Source organism: Cheilinus undulatus, linkage group 8 (genome assembly GCF_018320785.1).
Source record: "Cheilinus undulatus linkage group 8, ASM1832078v1, whole genome shotgun sequence".
Classification (NCBI taxonomy): domain Eukaryota; kingdom Metazoa; phylum Chordata; class Actinopteri; order Labriformes; family Labridae; genus Cheilinus; species Cheilinus undulatus.
In genome coordinates, this window is record NC_054872.1 from 36,308,204 (window position 1) to 36,328,106 (window position 19,903).

Consider the following 19,903-nt stretch of genomic DNA (forward strand, 5'->3'; position numbering starts at 1 on the left):
CCACAGAGTTTGAAATGATACCAAGTTAATACTGTGTCCGAGTCAAACACACAAGAGAATAACAAATAGGGTTTTTATTCATAGAAATGTCATATTTCTCTCTTCATTGTTTCTTCACTTTATCAAAAATCTAACTCAAACAAAAGCAACCCTTAACAATTGCAAAGTGCAGCTACTTTTTTCTTACCTAAGATGTTGACATCTAACCGATTGCTGGCAGAATTCTTCAACAGCTCACGGAGAAAGGCAGCTAAATAGTTGAACACATTTTGATGGCACTGAGGTAGCAAGGAAATAACCTGGAGGCAAAATGAATTGCTTTAATATTGGAAAAAGCCAGAGATTGACTTGTGTAATTTGTCACATCTGAAAAAAGACTAAATGTAATCAGCTGCGAGCAGTCTGACTCACTTTTTCACACAGACTGGCATTGGAACAGCTTTCTAGGCACTGCTGGTAAAAAGAATAGGGAACGACAGGCTCTGGTAGGGCATCTAGAAAGAGAAGCAAGGCTTCTGCAACTGAGTGGTTGCTTCCCGCTGCAGGTCAACACAGAGTCAAGGACATGACCGTTGAGCAGAAACAGCATCTTTTGATATGCAGTTTGTTTGAACTAAGACTAAAATACACCATTACATACATTCAACACATTTAAAAAGGCAAATGAATCACCAGACTGATAGATATGGTGAATTACTTATATTGCAGATTGCCCTTGCATTGAATCACACTGTAAATTAAAGAAAATGGAGTATGAGGATAAAGAGCTTACAGTAAGCTTAGTTTGACAGTGTTTCTATCATTAGCTGAAGTGTTCTGGTGTTTATCTTCTGGTGTATTGTTCAGAATAATAGAGGGCAGAGACTGTAGTACATGGATGACGATGTCCTGTGTTTGTTGAATCTCCCCAAGAGTCATCCACTGTTGTTTCATATCAAACCAATTGTAAAAATCCCAAGTGAGCAACACTATATCAACCAAATGTATCATTTGTTTACACATTTTTTCCCACTGATAGTTGTGTAGGTGTGATGAAGGATACGCAGAGAATCTGGCATGCCAGTGTCAAGGCAATCCCTTATTTCTGCAAATTCACTCCGGAGCCCAGGTTGCTGAAATATGTCTTCCTGCAAACAGAGAATAGTAAATATTACATTTTTAAAATTTGTGTACTTGCACATGAGATATAAAATTTGTTGTGACACCAATACATCTTTCACAGGGACTGGGTCAAAGGAGAAATGTGCTGGTGAGGTAGGAAACCCGAAGGGCTTATAGTTAAACCTCACCATATTATAACTAGACTTTGTAACTAAGGATATATTTAAGAAGACATTGTGATAAAAAGAAAAAAAAAAAAGAGAGAAGCACAAGAAAAAAGCCAATTTGAAAACCAGTTTCTTGGAAGTAGGTTTCCAAGACAAATTACATCAATTGTGAGGAACTTCAGGTGATTTTTACTCCCCTGTGGAATAAACAGATCTCTCAGCACCTTCTAATCTTGTCATGTATCTACCTTAGTAGTGTTCTTTAACAAAGATCCCAACCAAACTCACTCTACTGACAAATGCTTCAAGCCCTCCTGTTCACACTGAATTTGAGTGTCACCTGTAGCTTTTATGCTCCTAAAATAATTTAGAACAGTGTAAGGACTGACACCCTTGTTTCTCTGGGAAAATTTGAGATGATCTCAAACCTTTACTCCACGGAGTGTAATTGTTTTTAACTATCATCCTTTTTTGTTTATTATTATTGCACTTTTGTATCACAAAATCATTGAAAATGCTGGAAACCTTGTAGATTTCTAACACTCACTTAATGGTTACATTAATAAATAGGATTAGATACTAAGGAAGTGACTTGACCTCTACAGCCATCACACCAATTTCTAGACTTAGGCTGGCCACACACTAGATGTTTTTTTTTAAATCTTAAACAATTTTAAAATTATGGGAGACCACAGACATAAGGATGAATTCAAACATTTTTTTTATTTTCTAACCCTGAGCACACACACTAGACGACCCAGCCAGACTGTGAGACCACTGAGACGACACACCTCCCAACCTAACAACCTTGCGTGATCACGTGACTACGGAAGAAAAAAACGTCTGTCGATATCCTCTTGCTCTCCCTCCACAATAAGCTGCCCCAGTGTGTGTTGCAGTTGCAGCAAAAAAACACTAAACAAGGAAAAGAATCAGGATAAAATCCTGGACTGAAGGAAGGTACAGTTGTGTTTATGTCGTGTGCCATGAAAGTACACCTACAACACCTGGGTGATGACGCTACTGATCTGCTCACTCTCATTGGCTGATGTGAATAATACCTCGGGGGAATTAGAACCTAGAATCCTAAATATCAAATGTATTTGATATTTAGGATTGGAGATCTGATAGGCTACAACACAATTTTGGTGGTAAAACAATTGTGTTGACACCAAACACTTGGAATTATTCACACGGGTAACAGTTGCTACAACCTCCACACCAGATACGACCCCATGAACGTTGGGGGAGGCAAATCTGTCCTCAAACTGGGCTCAAAATCCTGTAGTATATGGCTGGCCTTAGTCCAATTGGGACTTGAACTGGAAACCTTCCAGTTTCCCAACCCAAAGTTGTACAAATTGAGCAACTACCGCCCCTTGAGCTAAAGCTGCCCCTGTTAGCATTAATTTCAATATGTTCAAATGTGAAAAAGTCTTTACAGTACAATTAACCCTGTTGGGCACAAAATGCACATTCATTAAGCCAAAAAGCTAAATAAAACAGGTTCACTTAGGCTGTAGAAAATGCTCTTACAGTTTCAGTCATAGCTGAGCTGCAGTGAACTCAATTAAAATTAAAAGCACAATCCTGTGTTAAAACTACCTGAATTTAGGCATTTAAAAATAAATATTAATTCCCATAAGTCTCTACAAATCTCCTCAGAGCTATTTAGCTGGCAGTCACAACTGAGTCATACCTTTGGTTTACTTTCCTCAATATGGAAACTTGTTTTGTGTAATCCCTGCAGAGTGGTGCAGTTTTTATTTAATTGTGCAGCAGGAAACATAAAAAATATCAATTATAATCCCTTTCAGAATATGTATTGAGAGCAAGCACATTGATTTAGAACAAAAATGAAATCGCAGACCAGTGTGAATAGCTTTTACAACACCAAAGGAGAAGTCTTAGAGTAAAATTGTCTGACCTGTTTGATTGCATTGCGGAACAAGTGATCCACCATCATCCACAGCTCTTTAGGAATGTCTAGAGGTTTCTCCGTTTTTTCTGTATTCACAGCCTTTGCTGCATCCTCATCTCCAGACATTTCCGCCTAATGTTGGAAACAGAAACAGATGCAGTCAATATGGCCTCTACAAAACTCTGACCTAAAAACTTAAAACTATGACTGTAACCTCTGAGACAATCATTAATAGATACTTCAGATATTGCTATTTCACTGACGCTAAAACTGATGTTGTTCTGAACACTGGAGCACTCACCAGTTCTTGGAGGGTCTCTTGCGGCATGTCTTGGATAGGCTCCTTCAGGTGACACAATGAACGGATGGATGTGCCGTAGCAGCTTGGCATGTAGTTTCCCGCCACGGAGATGAAATAGTCTTTACCACGCTCCAGGTGAAGCACAAGAATGTCTTCAATCTGCTCCTTTCCGGAGTTAAGATCAGGTGCTGTCGAACGGTTTACAAACACCTCAAGGTCTATGTCCACAGTCCCACCTAAATGAAGAAAAAGGTGCACACACAAAGTAAGAAGCGGCTGGACTGCCATAATTCATGAAGTGATGTCCACAGCCCTAAGTGAGTTTGTTTGTGCCAGTGTTACTTCTGACTCACTGAGATAGTACTTTTTGGGGATTTAAAAGTCACACAAACATCCCTGATCTGCACTGAAATTTCAACTACTCATTTCAAGTCAAAGAGATCAGGCCTCATAGCTCATGTTGTGCTTCTTTCTACTTAATCCGTGAAAGTCTGACTGTTTGTACTACTCACCCTGAGCGATAAAGCCTTTTGGGGGGTTGGCAGTGAGCCAGGGCTTGCAGTATGTGGGCTCATTTGGCTTCTGGATAAACTCAAATTGACATGGGACCTGCCCATCATTGAAGAGGCTCAGTGTCTCTGCCTGGTGCTGCATGAATTTCACATCCTTAAAGTGGAACTGAAAAAAAAAGGGAACGAAAGTGCCATGAAGCTGGATGAAAAAGATGTTACTGTATTTCATGCAAGTTTATCCTGGAGAGTTGCTTTAGGCTCAAAGCCCCCAATCAACACAGATTCGTTAGTGGTGGTTTACTTACAGGGGAGCATTATGAAAGGCATACTTACAGCTCATCAATTTTTAATTACATTTAAACTCCTGTTACACTGTAATAGCATTGGGTGTGATAGGATATTTACCTCTTGCTTTGACAAGGTTACAGATGGAATACACTCATTCTCCATTTTGTCTATATTGCGAACAATCTCTTCAAAGGTCTTCTTATAGTCGTCAGCATTTACTCGCTTTATCTGGAAGAAAAGACAGGAGGAGCATGCCAATGAAGCATGGAAATCTTTGCAGTTCCAGTAGCACTTCCCATTTCACTATGTAGCAGTCACATCATCCAGCTTTTCCGCAGCAACAATAAACAAGTCCGTTCTGTCGAGGTCGCCCATAAGGAGGGAAAAAGGGGAGAGCTTCATGGGTCCCAGCGAAACTGGGAGGCCCATGGAGGTCAGGAAAATCATGATCTATTATGAACTTAATCTGTGCTATCCATATTCTATTTCTAACCTGAATAATAGCCGCTCTTATCAAATGTATTTATTTACTTATGCTGTAGGTGGCAAAAATGGGTTCAAAGCAGTGTTAATTTCATTGACTAAAACTATGACTAAAAATGTTTGTTGACAGCATTTTTTTTCCATGACAAAAACTAGACTAAGACTAACGAAAATAAATCTGTGATGACTAAAACTAACAAGTAAGTTTAGTTTTCATCAAGATGACTAAAACTAGACTAAAATGTAACGTATTTTTCATCAGACATTCAAAAACCAGGGTATTTCTCCACTGTGAGTAAATCTGTCAAAAAAACAATGCATCTATAGCTATTCTGCCTCTCAGCTGTAGAGAGCAGGGACCTCAGGTTTGGCAGAACGCATAGCACATGCTACCATGATTTTTTAGTATTATTATTTTTTTTTTTTTTTTTACCAGATTTAGGCAAAGAATAAAAGCTTGGACTAAAAGTAAAGACTAAAATGTGAGGACTTGTAACGGACTAAAACTAAACTAAAACTAAAAAGGATAGAAATGACTAAAATGTGACTAAAACTAAAATACATTTCATTTAAAGACTAAAACTAAGACTAAAATTAAAAAAATAACTGCCAGAATTAACACTGGTTCAAAGAAGCAAAGAAATGGTTAAAAATGGCAGAAAAAAGTGATTATAAAGTGACAAAAATGTGATTTATGCAGCACAAATTGGTTCAGACAAGTAAAAATGAATTTGCTGGTGCCATCATGACAGCCACCAAAACAAGAGATGTCTTATTACAACTATGGGCATCAATAATTTCTCTAATTTTAAACATTTTTGAAATATTTGTGGTAACGTAAGACCTCTACTAAAATTTAAACTGTATTCATTATAGAAGTAGCAATTTTTCATTAAAAGAGACTGAAAAATTATACATCTTGTAGCTTCAAGGTAACATTTATTAATCAGCTCCATCTAAGTAAAGACTGATAAAGACTGACATTGATTAAATGCACTTCTAATTCATAATCACTTCTTTCCTCGCATGCTTCTCAAACATCTGTACAAGCTTCAAAAGACTTGAATCTGTACAAAAAAAACAACACAAACAATAAAATGTTAAGGATTAGAGTCAATAGAAGGTTGAATTGTTTACCCCTGTGATCAGCACAGAACTGACTGGCTTGTGGTCACTGGTCTTCAGAGCCATGTGACTCCTATAATGCTGCTGTTTGATATTCTTCCCTCTCCACAGGATACGGTCGCACCATGCAGGCACGCGGCATTTTTCACTGAAAGCAGAAGAATGGATGTTAATATTAAGTATATAAAGTATTTAAGGGAGACAGCAGCATTACGTTTGTATTGCCATGTATTTGTATATGATTGGAGAAAGAAAATGATAGTGAATAATCCTACATTACATAAGCAGTTTTCATAGTGCTATAGTAGTACATTCTCCATTAATATACCACATACTTATTTTGTAAATGTACATTTTTATACAGCCCTTTAAAACACTCCACAGGTGGCCAAAGTGCTTCAAATAAAAATCAAACGGCATTTGAAACTCACAGCACAAGACAGATCCATAAAAACAAAAATAAAAGCCTTTATACATACAGACTAAAGGGAAAAAAGTGTCACCACACATCTAGGTATTCAAAGCCATCCTGAATAAATAAGTTTTAAGTTTTGATTTGAAGAGGCCCAAGTCAGAGCTAACAACATATCTCAAAGGGGAGATCATTCCAGAGCCTGGGTGCAGAAACTGAAAAGGCTTGGTCACCCCGGTGTTTAGATTTGGACCAGGGCACTTCCAACAAAAGTTGGTTGGATGACCTCAAAGCTCTCAGTTAAAATCTCAGAAAAATAGGACAGAGCAAGGCCACTCAGAGATTTAAAAATAACATTAAAAGTTTAAAATCAATTCTAAAATGGACTGGAAGCCAATGAAGGGAAGAGAGAATGGGAGTCATGTACTCTCGTCTGGTCGTGTTTGTTAAAAGACATGCAGCTGCATCATGCACAAATTGAAGGCGTCTGATTGAGGATTGTGAGATGCCAACATAAAGTGCATTACGGTAATCCAGCCTGGAACTTATCAAGGCATGGATAGTTTTCTCAAGGTCTGAATAGCTCAAAACAAGGTTTGCATTTGGTAAGAAGATGTAATTGATAAAAGCTTGTCTTAAATGGTTTAGGAAGCAGAGCATGTTCTACCAGTCTGAGACACCAGTCTGTAAATGAAAAGGGAACTGCTGGTATAAATTCAGACAGCTTTCATAAACATTAAAGATAGGAGTAAGGGGGCATTTATGTTTATTGACAGTGGCTCTTTCTTAAACCACCTCCTCTCAGCCATAAACACAGCATCATAATTGCAGCATGATCTCCTAACCCTTTCTCCTAGTCACAGTCAGGTGATCACGTGATGAAGCTACCTTGTATCCCACATGTCGGAGCCGGTGTCGTATTTGTAGGTGGGCTGAAAATCAATCTCTCCTTCCACAAAGCCAACAAATACAGCCTCTTCATCGATCTGCCTCTTGAGCTGAGGACAATCAGGAGCTGGTGAGCATCACTCATAAAAATGGGTCATGAGTATTTGATTTTAATAGAAAAGAAGAGAAACTTGATATTACCTGATCATAATTATGCAATGTTTCAAAGTCCTTCTTACTGATGAGCTCCTTCACATTATCAACTTCAAGGTCGCTGATCCTGTAGTTGAGGTCGCCAATCCAGAAAACCACACTAATGAAAGAAGCACAGAGAAAGAGGGAAAAAGGATATATATTACAGTAGATGTGGATATTTATATGATCAAGTATTTCAACAGATGGAAATACGAAAACAACAGTAATAACAAAGCATACTAATCTCTCACAAAAACACAGACAAATCTGGATTTTTGAACGATGACAGCAAAATCAGCTTCATAACAGTCTTTCATTACAGAAAATTCTAACTTTGCTGTTAATTTGCTCGCAAATGGATTTTTATACAGACATTCACATATTAAACAAGGCTCATACTCATGCTTCATGATGGTGAGTGGAGGCTGAGTCGGATCAAGCTGGCGAAACTGGAGACGACTGCAGATGTCCCTGTAGTCCTGATTACGTCTCTCGTATTCTTCAATGTGAGCAGCAAGGTGAGAGTTGACAACACAGACATCAGAGTTGTGGAAGCGAAAACGGATTGCCACTGCACCCTTGTTTCCCTGTAAATCAATGAGTAATTGAAAGAGAGAGAGGGAGAAAGAAGAAAAGTCAAAGAAATATAAACAGGAAAGGTGGAGGAATTGTAAATGCTCCTTTGCTTGACAGTAATCTCAATCTACATGCATGTCTCAGAAAGTTGTTGGTGCATTTTATAAACCAGTCCCTCTTTAGGGCAAGAGAGAATCTTACAAAGACCCCCACTGGTCACAGCCAGCCATCTGCTCTGTGCTGCAGGGACTGCTAAGTAAGCAAGGCCAAAAACGAGACAAGAATAACTTATTCTGCTATAGTTCATGAGGAAGCAAATGGGAGCTGCTGAAGTACAGATTCAAGAATGATGGGGTTCCTAAAGTGAAAGGAGGATGGAGAGGGGGACTAAACTTTGAATGTTTAACATCACAACAAAACCTTTGCACTTAATATAGTCTTATTTACTGCCATCTGCAGATAGACTGAAATTATGGAGACAAAAATGTCACTGTTACAGCCAAAATGCTTTATCTGATTTAATCATTTGTTTGGATGAGAAAATGCTAATATGTTGATTTACCTGTGACATCAAACCTTCCTCTTTGTGTGCTAAATTTATTGTATTTTGTCTATGCAGTCACAGTCTTTCTGTATGCATAAAAACAACACTAGATTGAAGTTACACTGGAGGAAATTAGTTAAACAATTTTCTCTTGCTGTGTGATGTGCTTACACGACACCTTCTCCCCAGTGCATTTTCTCTTAGAACAAGCACATCACCATTTTCCCTCTAATCTTGCACTGAGTAGATCAAAAATGCTTCCAGTCTTTGACCAGAAAGCTCTATAACATCATGCTAACATCTTTTAAAAACAATGTTAAATCTACACATACAGGACCTGTATGTGAAAAACAAGAGCTGCAGTATCAGTCCTTACCATCCTTCCCATGATGCCGGTTCCCACAGTCTCAGCCTCCATGTCAGAGATGAACTCAGCATGCTCCTTCTTCACATAGAAGATCAGCATGATGCCCACCAGCCGTACCAACTTAACCTGCATGAGGGAATTAGATTAACAGATGTCTTTTCAAACAAGGAAGGAAGAGACAAAACAATCACAAACTATTGGCACTAGCAAATCTGACATGTGTTTATATTTAATTTTTGCATTTTCACTGCAGCTCCCTCAGAATAAATAATGAAAATATAAGACTTAGCAGCCCTTCTTATCTTAATGAGAACAGAAGAGGAAAAATATGCCAGAATCTGAAGCTGTTGTGCATGCGGGAAGACGCAAAACAGCCTGATAAGCCTGTCTGACACACTAACACTCGAATATGAGAAGGTTTTTTTTCAGCTTGCTGAGCATTGCCATCTCAGTTACAGAACAATCTAGTGTGCTTTACTCAGCCACAAAAGTGGATGAAGAAATGACACGACATAATACTGGCTCCTTGAATTACAGAAATCGTCTAATCCTTTGGAAGACTCTAACAAAACAGCCCAGCCATGTTGAGGAAGCTCTAAAGCTGTAGTCAGCGCTTTGAGAAAAGGGAAGCAGATGAAAGTAAAGTAGGGGAAGAATAAGAGAAAAATGTATGAATTTGAGGCCTAATGAGGCTCATGAAGTTTACAGGGTTATCCTGATCATTTCATACGATTATCAGTTGCGGTAATCTATGTGGTATGATGGTGTAGTTTTTAGGAGTCTATTAATGAGTATAATAAGGACAAACTGTTGAGATACTTACCATGTCCCTATAACATGAACAAATTCAAAGTTGCTTGTACATTTAAAAATAATATAAGCTGATCAAAACTGAGTATGGTATCAGCCTCCATCCTAACATGTATTCAGACATTTTTAGACAGACTATAGGGAAAAAGCAGAGGTAAAGCCAGACACGGTGCAATTTCAGGCAGACTGTATAAAAGTTGTGGTGGAATGACAGCTCAGACTGTGCGACTGAACTGTTGGAGACACACGACCAGTGCTCGTGGTTTATGTGCTCACACTGTGCAGTCATGACCCGAGTGCTCACGCTTCAAATAGCCACAAACAGCGACAAAACCACTCGTCATCTTTCTCCCACACACACAAAAACAGCATCCCCAGCAAACACAACTAGCAGCTAAAATATAGAAAATATCTGTGTCAGCTGGAGGTCCGCAGGTGCTGGTGTATTTTCTTTATTATATACTGGGGAGGTTCATCAGAAAGGCATTCATGCTCCTTTCATGGTGATTTCAGATGCCCAGGTTACAAGGGAAAACTGCCCAAAAGTCTTCTTGTGGTTCCGCTCTCACTATGTGATTGATGCAGTTGTATGACCAAAGTAGGGGTCAACTGATTGTCTGTCTGACCGATTATTGAGACCAATATTTGGAATTTGGTTGATTATCAGTATCAGCATTTCTATTTTACAGATGTCTGCTAAAATTAATTAATTAAAAAATGCTACTTTGGTTCTACTCTAAGGAATATCTTCCCCTCTGGCTTTATTTTCACTCTCCACAGTCTCACAAAATGCCCTGCATATAACACAATCGGATTGCCTAGGTGTCACATGAATACCAGCCAATCAGTGCTTAAGCTTGGGAGTCACTGACACAGTGAGCAAATTGCAACACTTCCTGTTTTCCTGCTGCTACTGAGTTGCTCTGTGCCATTTCTGATGCTTTTAGATAGCGATGTTCCGATACCATTCATTCAATCCCGACACGATACCGATACCAAGGTGTTGGGTATCGGCCAATACCGAGTACTGATCCGATATCAGCATGATCTTTCTGGACTGACTGTGCAGACTAGTAAATCATTTTAGACCTATATTTGACTCAGAACATGGATCAACAAATAGAATCTTTAATGTACAGCATCATGACCCTAAAGTTGTTTTTCTGCTGATTATTAAATTTTTACTCCTAAATATTAAAATAAGGGCTGCATCACAGGCTCTCTTTCTCTCTCTTATGCTCTACTCAGGCACCATGACGTGATTACGGACCAGCCTGTAACTGGCTGACAGACCCAAACAAATATGGCAGTTAGCATTCGAGTTAGCATTCGGGCTAATGGTAATAAATGATCATAATTCGATTAAAGTAGATAAAAAGACATTAAATATCGGGCTTACTGGTGTGGATTTAATCATTCAAGTCCCCAAAAGTCACACAAGTTCCAGGCTTGCTGAAAATGCTGCCGCAAGGGATTCAAAGGCATCAATAGCATCAATGGGACAACACAAGGGCTAGCTTCAGGATGAAAACCGAGTAAAGAGGCAGTGATGAATGGTTCAAAAGTTATTTAACTTTTGATAAACTGTGTCACTTTTTGTTGTGTATGACAGCGCTGGTCTGGAAGGTGTCTTGACGATCACATTCAGAGAAAACTGTCACACAGCCACCAATCTTTGCTGCTGCAGTGTGTCCTCAGGTTCTTCTATGCTGCTCTGAAAACGGTAGCCTGTGCATGACGTGTTTTCCGGCAGCGAAGAAGAACAATTTCTGGTTTATAGCGCTAACATTTAGCATGGCTAAACAGAGCAAAATATAAAGCTAAACCAAACAGTATCTGATCAGTGCATAAACTTGTGTACTCGCCGATACCAATGCCTGCATTTTAAGCACTATCAGACATATTTCCGATACTGGTATCGGAACTACCCTACTTTTAGAGTTAGGGCTAAATTGTTTATTTTCCTTCAATTCTGATCATGCCATTTTACTTTTGTCACATTTAGTACATCATAATAAATGCATATTGGTTCCACATATTGGTTATCAGGCTCAAAAATACAATAATCTGTATCAGTATCAGCCCTGAAAAACCAACACTGGTCAACCCCAGACCAACGTATCAAACATGCCAGAAATCCATCCAACCAGTTGGGAGCAGCTTGTTGGGACTGCGGTCACATGTCATTACTCCCTGTAAACTGCATGAAAAATGGCACACATTCAGGCTAAAAGTTGGCCTGCCTTTCAAGTGAGTTGTGCAACTCTACAACATTGTCTGAATTGGTTGCACAGTGTATGCCTGGATAAACATGCATGCACTACAGAATCACTACTCTTTTTATTCTACTCTTTTTACAACAAAAGACAGTTCCCTGCAGCATCCAGTGGAAATCTGTGCAGTTATACTGACATTTCAATTACCCACCTATGGTTAGGATGTACTAAGAAGAAGAAGAGAAAAAGATTTTTAAAAAAGGACTTCCTTACTAAGGCATACTTGGCTTCTGGGTGCAAGGCCTCAGACACAGCCTTTGTCCACTCCAGCTCTTTAGGGGTGTCATTGAAGAAGAAAGCCTCTTTGCTCAGGTCAAGCTCCTGAAAACTGAGTAAAAAGAAAGAAAAACAATGACATAAACAAGAGAGTTTGTCTCATGTACAAGCCTTACCCAGTACTTTCTTGGTATTGTAAAATCTGTTTCACTCCTCAAAAGTACTAAACTGAACTGCAGGCAGGATTAGTGAACACAGCTGAAAATGTGGGAGGGCTTGTTCTTCTACTTTAAACAGGATTATTGTTGCATACATCGATAAAAGGTTTGACCAGTATTTTATCAATATGTGTTTCACTGAGGACTGGAATTAGACATAGAGGTGCAAGGTTATTCCTTAACATGTGAATGTGACTCACCCAACGCAGTAGATGTCAGGAGGGCTGGGGGTGCAGCTCAACCAAGGACGGAGGCTCTCCTTCGGTGCCTGTCCATTCACATTGTATGTGCCTAGAAAAATGCTAGAAAGAAAAGGGAGAGCTGAGCAGTGGGCACACAGAAGTGTACTACAGAAGCACAGTTTGGTTACTATTTTGAGTTTTTCCTGCTGACTGTGAGGGTCTCTAGCAAACCTGCCTCTGTAAGTATTTCAAATAAATTGAGGGGAGATTAAAATAGTGTTACAATGACCTCAGCCTCTATAAAGATGAACTTACTGCTTCACTGCACTACTTACCAGCTCACATCTAAAAATTCTGTGTTATGTTGAAGGTGTATTGCTGAATGTGCACAACTTTTTTACAGCAAGGTTACTATTAACTTAAAGAGATGCTGATCTCATGGTCAAACAGCTTCAAACTCAACTTCCTATTAGAAATAGTCCAAACACTGTTGTTGTTGACATTTATTCTGTGGTTGTTAGACAGGAAACGAGTTGCTGATCTGCTCGTGCTGCTGCACAGGAGCCCTTTAGTTTGTGCTGAACCTTCTCCCTTCACAGGTCTGACTAAAAAATCCATCAGACAGCTGCAGCTCACCCAGGACAATGCTGCCAGAGCTCTCACCAACACCTAAACAGTAGAGCAAATTACATTAGTCCTCAGATCTCCTAGGAGTCAAATGATAGATTTTACAACTCCTGGTTTATAAAAGACACTAAATTGTCTTGCAACAGAGTACCTATCAGGTTTTTTTGGTCCCTTAGACCAGCCACACAGTAGATGATTTTTTTAATCTGAAACGATTTTAAAACCGTGGGAGACCACAGACTTCAGGACAATTTCAAAAGATTTTTCATCTGTCATCCTCTGAACGCACACACTAGACGACTCAGCCAGACTGTTAGATCAATGGAGACCACACACCTGCCGACCTGCCTACGACCTCATGTGATCACGTGACTTCAGTAAAAACAAACCAACACGGATGTCTGTTGATACCGTCTTGTTGTCCCCCCACAACAGAGTGCCCTGGCATGGGTTACAGCTGCAGCAAAAACCATTAAACAAGGAAATATTCAGGATGAAATCCTGGCTGGAATTAAGGTACAGTTGTGTATCATTGTGAACAACGAAAGTATGCATGATCCGTCGGGTGACGCTACCCGGTCTGCTTGCTCTCATTGGTTGTTGTAGGTACTCCGTCAGCAGCACTATGACCTGGAATCATAAATATCAAAAATGTTTGATGGGTCTGGGATGCTACGACGCGATTTGGAGCAGTAAATTAATCATGTTGACACCACACACATGCAGACTTTTCGGACAAATAATCGTTTGTGATGAGGCTCAAGTCCGGATACGCCCCCACAACCGTTGGGGGAGTCAAATCTTGCCTAAAACCGGACTTAAAATCCTGTAGTGTGTGGCAAACCTTATCAATAACAAATTGGTTTTAATTTGAAATCAGTAAGTGTTGGGTTATATAAGGTACCCCTACTGGGCATATCTGGAAGTCTGAGCCTACCTGTTAGCAAATGTGAGTCTAATTCCACAGAAAGATGTTTTGAAGTGAACTAATTAAGTTTTTTTTTTTTTTTTTTGATTACACAAAAAGTCTGACTGTCTGCAGTAGGACAAGACTCTGTGGGCAGGGACCTCAGAGCACTGTTGTCTTATGTACATGTGGAGCTGATTATCTAAATTACTCAATCACTCCCTTACTCAATAATATTGGCGGACTAAACACCCAATTATGCTTTTTTTTTACTCCAACAAGTAAAGCAAAAATACTGCTAAAATAAAAGTGAAAGAAAATTGAGACTGATAAGAAACTGTGTTATGTCTGAAGCAATTCAATTCAATAACAGTGGTTGAAGTGTTGAAGTGTAAATAATGAGTGGATTTTCCATCACAGCACCCCTGCAGGGGATTTAGGGGTCAGCTTAGGGCTGTGCCTGACACAGATGGAGCAATCTGTGAGCCTAAATACTCTAGATGACGTTCTAGTTGGATTATTCAGCAGAATCCATTTCAAGTCAATACATTTTCAATTTCAATTAGGCAATACCAGCTTTCCCAACATGTGCCTGTAGGGAACGCAAGACTCCATAGTCAGGGACTTCAGAGCAATATATGACTATGAGGGCGCAGAGCAGATACCTGACAGGAGGATTTTGAAATATAATTACTTTTTCCGTCTTATTTGTGCTTGTATTTCATTTGAATGTCTTTTTCTACCTTTGAATGCTCTTACTGTCATAAATGTTCTGTTTTTAACTCTGTTAACCACTTTGATCTGCTTTGTGTATGAATGGTACACTACAATACACTTGCCTTGCTTTACCTCCTTTAACAGCATGCCCTCTGACTTGAAAGATGCTGAGACTGTCCAACTTCAAAAATCTTTGACTGCTGCTTTCCTAGGCTTTTTTTTTTACCTGAAATATGCAGGTCAGCATGGATCATCAGCACATTCTTAACATTTACCGTAATATGAGAAAGCATATGCTCCAGCCCCAGCACAATGTACCATTTTCTGTCTATCTGCTGCTTATGATAAAGTCAACAGCTCAAGCTAATAAAACAGTCACCACTACCTACATTTCAACAGTATTTACATATGCAAACTGAGATGTCACTGTGTATTTACTGGATAAGCCTTTGTGCATACAAGAATCACACATACCTCATGTAAAAAATCTCTTTTTGTGTTCTGTAAATGCTTTTTTTTTTTTTTTTTAATCCCTGTACTGTTTTGGTTTAATATGGAGTATTTAAACCTTCATCCTCTCTTCCTTTTATAAACAGTCATTTGATTTTTTTCTGTATTCTTCAACTAGGTGTAAATATCAAGACACAAATCTTCCAGCAGGAGGCAGTATAGTTCATGATGCCAATTTGACAAAATGCACAATCTTTAAAACCATCTGAAAAAAGGCCCTAATAAAAAAATGTCAAGGTCACAGCAGAGATATTAAGTTTCCAATAATTGAGGTAAGGATCTCAGACACAGTATGATCATGTTCCTGGTTTGTGCATTTCTTGACGGTGTCTGTGACAGTTGTGCTTAATTTAGCAAAGAGCTAAGTACACAGAAAAACAAACCCACATATGTTGACTCATTCTTTTTACATAACACCTCTATAAACCAAACAGTAACACTGTGGGCTCACACTTCTCAAGCCCAAAATTTCCTCAAAACAAAGTTTTAAAAACGGTTCTATTTTCTTAACCAGCCAACAGAAAGAAAACAGTGTAGTTGGAAATATCCTGAAATGCCATCTAAATGCAAAGCTTGAGAATGTCTTTTCAAAGAATGATTGGAAAACAAACTGCCATAGCCTGAGTCTTTGTTTGGAAAGCAATTTCACTTTCTCTCACTTATTTGAGATCAGTAGGACCTGATGAGTTTAAAAGCTCGGCCTCGTCTTTGAACAGAAAGTAGTTTTTACTGGGAGTTTTCAGTCAGTAAGAAATGGTGTCACCTTTAAGAAAGGTACGGTGTATTCACTCTTCCCATATCCCATAAATAGTAACCTCAAATTTCTTCAGATATTCCCTGAATGTTTCAGTGAAACTTTATCACAAAAAACATTCCATAAAAAAATCTCCATAAATTCCATGAAAATTCCTGAGAATTTAAGCAAAATTACCAAAATTTCAAAACAAATCCCCTCTAAAATTCTCAATCAAAACTCTGAAATTCTCCTAAAATACAAATATATTCCCTCAAATTCTATGAAAATGATGGCAGGTTACCCAAAAAAATCACTGAAATCTCCACACAAAAAAACCCTAAAAAAGTATATAGGACACCCCCTCCCAAAAGTGACAAATAACTTTCCCAAATTTTAATGAATCTACCGGAATATTTAAAATCAACCCCTTCCTCCCCAAATTCAAACCATATTCCAAAAAATACAAATATGTTTACCAAATAACCATGAGAATGGTTAATCAAATTCCAAAATTTGGAATTCAAAATTGTAATTCCAAAATTCCATCAAATCCCAAATCTCAAACCATCCATCCATCCATTTTCTATACTGCTTATCCTGTTCGGGGTTGCGGGAGACTGGAGCCTACCCCAGCTGTCACTGTGTGAGGGCAGGGTACATCCTGGACTGGTCAATCTCAAAACAAATTTCCAAAATTCCCATGAAAATGCCCCCAAAATAGCCGTAGCAAAGAAACTTTCAAAACTGTACACACACGCCCAAAATTCCCATGAAAATACTTGAAAATGCCAAAGCTAATCCTCCCATTCCAAGCAAATTACTTATGCTAAATGGACTCAACTTTACTATTTATAACTTTTACTTTGTTCCATAACAGCAAAATGCAGATGTTTTTTTAAGTCAAACAAGTTCATTTATGATACAATTGTATATAAAATCACCTACAGCACCTACAAAGTATCAAACGTTATTGATATCAAGAAACAAAAACTGTCCTCTTTGATTAGCAAATTTTATTGCCATTTCCTGCAATGACCTGTCAAAAATGTTAAACAGGGAAGGGAAAAGTAGATATTTAAGAAAAAGATACCTGAAATCTTCCAAGTAAGTGTAAAGGTCTTCATTCTTCAGCAGCTCACACTTGATGAGGTTGTCTCGCAAGCCGAACTGCGGCATGACCAGCATCTGAGCTTTGTTAGAAGGCGTGTGGCTGGAGGAGCGCACCAGGTCATCCCTGTCCTCTCGGCTGGAGATGCCTTGACTGAACATGAGGGAGAAGTAACAGTTAGGTGTTGGAGAGTGGAGACAGTCAAAGATGGAAACAGGGTCATTTTGTCATGCTGGTGTAAACTCAGAGAGAAATCATTAAAGGTTGTGTGTTTGGTTGATTTTTCCTATTCATATAATCATGTAAAGCTACCAGTTGACTTTTGGATACTGTCTGCACCAAGCCATACAGCTACAAGAAGCTAATAATAAAATTATGGCATTTAAGCAACATTACACTCTGATCCAGTAGTAGATCACCAAGGTGACAACAGAAACCAAGGCTATTCAGGGAAGCTCCATTACACTGCTGTCGATATGAACTGAGGCTAAGGGGAGAGGAAGAAATGCAATATGGTTGGATCCTGTAATCGTCCAGGAATATGCTGTAACTAAATTCCAAGTCTGAGTATCGACTCTATTCTAAGAGAGGCAGCAATGGTTTCCAGGTTAAAAAACTGCACAAATTTGTATTTTCAATAAAATTTTATCACCTAACTGCTACCAGGCATGTACACAGTTTATCTTTTTAAACTGGTAGAAGAAAGCACACTATTCACCTTATTTCATTTTTTCCCTTTCTTTCTTTTATTTTGCACTCATATTTTGGTGGCAGTGGTTCACCAACATCACTGTGCTCAGGCAAGTAAAGACAAACTATGAAACATTAAATACTATTTACTGTTCATAGCCCATTTACAATATTAAGATAAGGTAGTTTGAAAATCATAGGGGAATTGCAGGTGTGCTGCAGCCTAATTTTTGTCTAATGCTTCCTTTCATTTTAGTCTCATGCTTGTTTAGGCACACAAAAAATAATTAATTCAATAGCTTCTTCTGTCTTATATTAATGCGTTTATAAAACTGTGCCTAAATTTTACAAATCCATACACAAACTTGAAATAATAAGCTTAATCTGTGCACATGGAATACACACAAAAAAAGCTTTTTTTCCAAACCTGAACCTCCAGGAGCTCAGAAGAGCCAAGCAAAATTCTCTAAATGTTGGAATTAAAGATGCTGCATGCTTTCACAGCAGCACACCAACCTGTTCTACCATAAGGGCAGCTTCAGCGTCCCGTGACTGACCTGTGGTGGCCACAGACAGGCTCAAAGACCTTCAGTCTAGAACTCCTCAATGTTGCTTGCACTAATATAGCCAGACATGTTCAGCAGAACATGGTATCCAGATTAGTGATCATGCCAGCATGCTCCACAGGGAATTTTTCTCTTGGTAGATTTGCCTCCATGATTTTCTATGTGTTCTATGTCTATGTGTGTAAAATAGAAAAGGTCTGACTATGCCAGTGTGATGGCACACATGATTGACCTCAGTATTCCAGCTATCATTTTTCAAAAACTGAAAGGATTAAGTCAACCTGACCTCTGCTTGTGACGTTTATGGCCTTTAGAAGCCCTATGGAATTTTAGTGCAAAACTGTTTTTGGTTTGTTGCATCTAAAAAGATATGCAGGACACACACCAAACATTCCTACCAATAGTTTTACTCCATTTTTCTGTTTTAAAGTGACTTGAATGCATTAAAAACATTAAATACACTAACTACTACTAACTGACAAAAAAGAATGTAAGAAAGATATCTAGAATATAACAATACATGCATACCAAAAGCAATATGCTATAGATAGCGGGGTGCCTCATTTCATTTTTCTAATTTAGCAGTTAGAGCAACAGGCCATTGTGACCTATAATCTTTTGTGCAGCAGCAGAGATGCTACATCAGCTAAGCTGCAAAGAGAGCAGATGAAGGTGTGCTAAATATTGCAACACACATAAAAGCAGGAGGATGAAAGTTAAAGCCATAGTATCAATATGTGAAAGTATGTCCCAAATGCCAACTTACTGCATGCAAGCACACACCAAGACAACTAAAAGCATGCCAATTCAAATGCAGAAAATGACATAAAGATGCTGATTTAAAAAGAATAATAAATGATTACTTCCCCTGTGTATCCATCATGAGGAAGTTAATGCATTCATCATGCATACAGGGATCTTTTTACCACTACATTAAAAAGCTGAGTAAAAAGTTGTTATTAGAACCCTCACATGTTGATTTATACATTCCCTTACCTCTCTGGGCTGGAATATGCTTTGGACTTCTGGGCCGTGCTGTTAGAAGATTTATCCCTTTCTATATTTCCCTTTTTGTCCGAGGATTTCTCTGTTCAGGGAAGAGGAAGATGAAGAAAGAGAGAGTAGTTAAGAGTTAATATCAATCACAAAGAATCATGGTAGTAGGTAAAAAGGCAGTATTATAGCACAGATCTGGTGCTGTGTGCGTCATAGATGAAACTTGGAAACTTTGTCTGCCTCCTCTCATCTTGTCAGGGCCAACGTAAGCCGGGTCTGAGGTGATACAGACTCCACTGGGCCTCTAAAGGTGTGCTGAGGTTTCTGGCACCAAAATGTTGGCAGTAAATCCTTAAAGTCTTGTAAGTTGTGAGTTGGGGCCTCAATGGATTAGCCTTGTTTTTTCAGCACATCCCACAAATGCTCCGTTGAAATGAGATTCTGAGAATTTGGAGGCAAAGTCA

General features: G+C 38.8%; 1 protein-coding gene across 3 annotated transcripts in view; it reads right to left on the reverse strand.

The window, feature by feature from the left end:
• The window catches only part of inpp5b (inositol polyphosphate-5-phosphatase B), a 31,437-nt gene that overhangs the window by 674 nt on the left and 10,860 nt on the right, over nt 1-19,903 (reverse strand). For all 3 annotated transcript variants that reach the window (XM_041794214.1, XM_041794215.1, XM_041794216.1), the window contains 16 exons: nt 19,440-19,530; nt 17,170-17,340; nt 12,601-12,702; nt 12,180-12,294; nt 8,890-9,006; nt 7,793-7,980; nt 7,400-7,511; nt 7,199-7,308; nt 5,911-6,046; nt 4,408-4,518; nt 4,003-4,168; nt 3,491-3,726; nt 3,196-3,321; nt 1,043-1,127; nt 412-539; nt 188-299 (listed from right to left, as the gene is read on the reverse strand). In XM_041794214.1, coding sequence (XP_041650148.1) covers nt 188-299; nt 412-539; nt 1,043-1,127; nt 3,196-3,321; nt 3,491-3,726; nt 4,003-4,168; nt 4,408-4,518; nt 5,911-6,046; nt 7,199-7,308; nt 7,400-7,511; nt 7,793-7,980; nt 8,890-9,006; nt 12,180-12,294; nt 12,601-12,702; nt 17,170-17,340; nt 19,440-19,530 — 2,106 coding nt within the window. The remainder of the gene's footprint in view (nt 1-187; nt 300-411; nt 540-1,042; nt 1,128-3,195; nt 3,322-3,490; nt 3,727-4,002; nt 4,169-4,407; nt 4,519-5,910; nt 6,047-7,198; nt 7,309-7,399; nt 7,512-7,792; nt 7,981-8,889; nt 9,007-12,179; nt 12,295-12,600; nt 12,703-17,169; nt 17,341-19,439; nt 19,531-19,903) is intronic.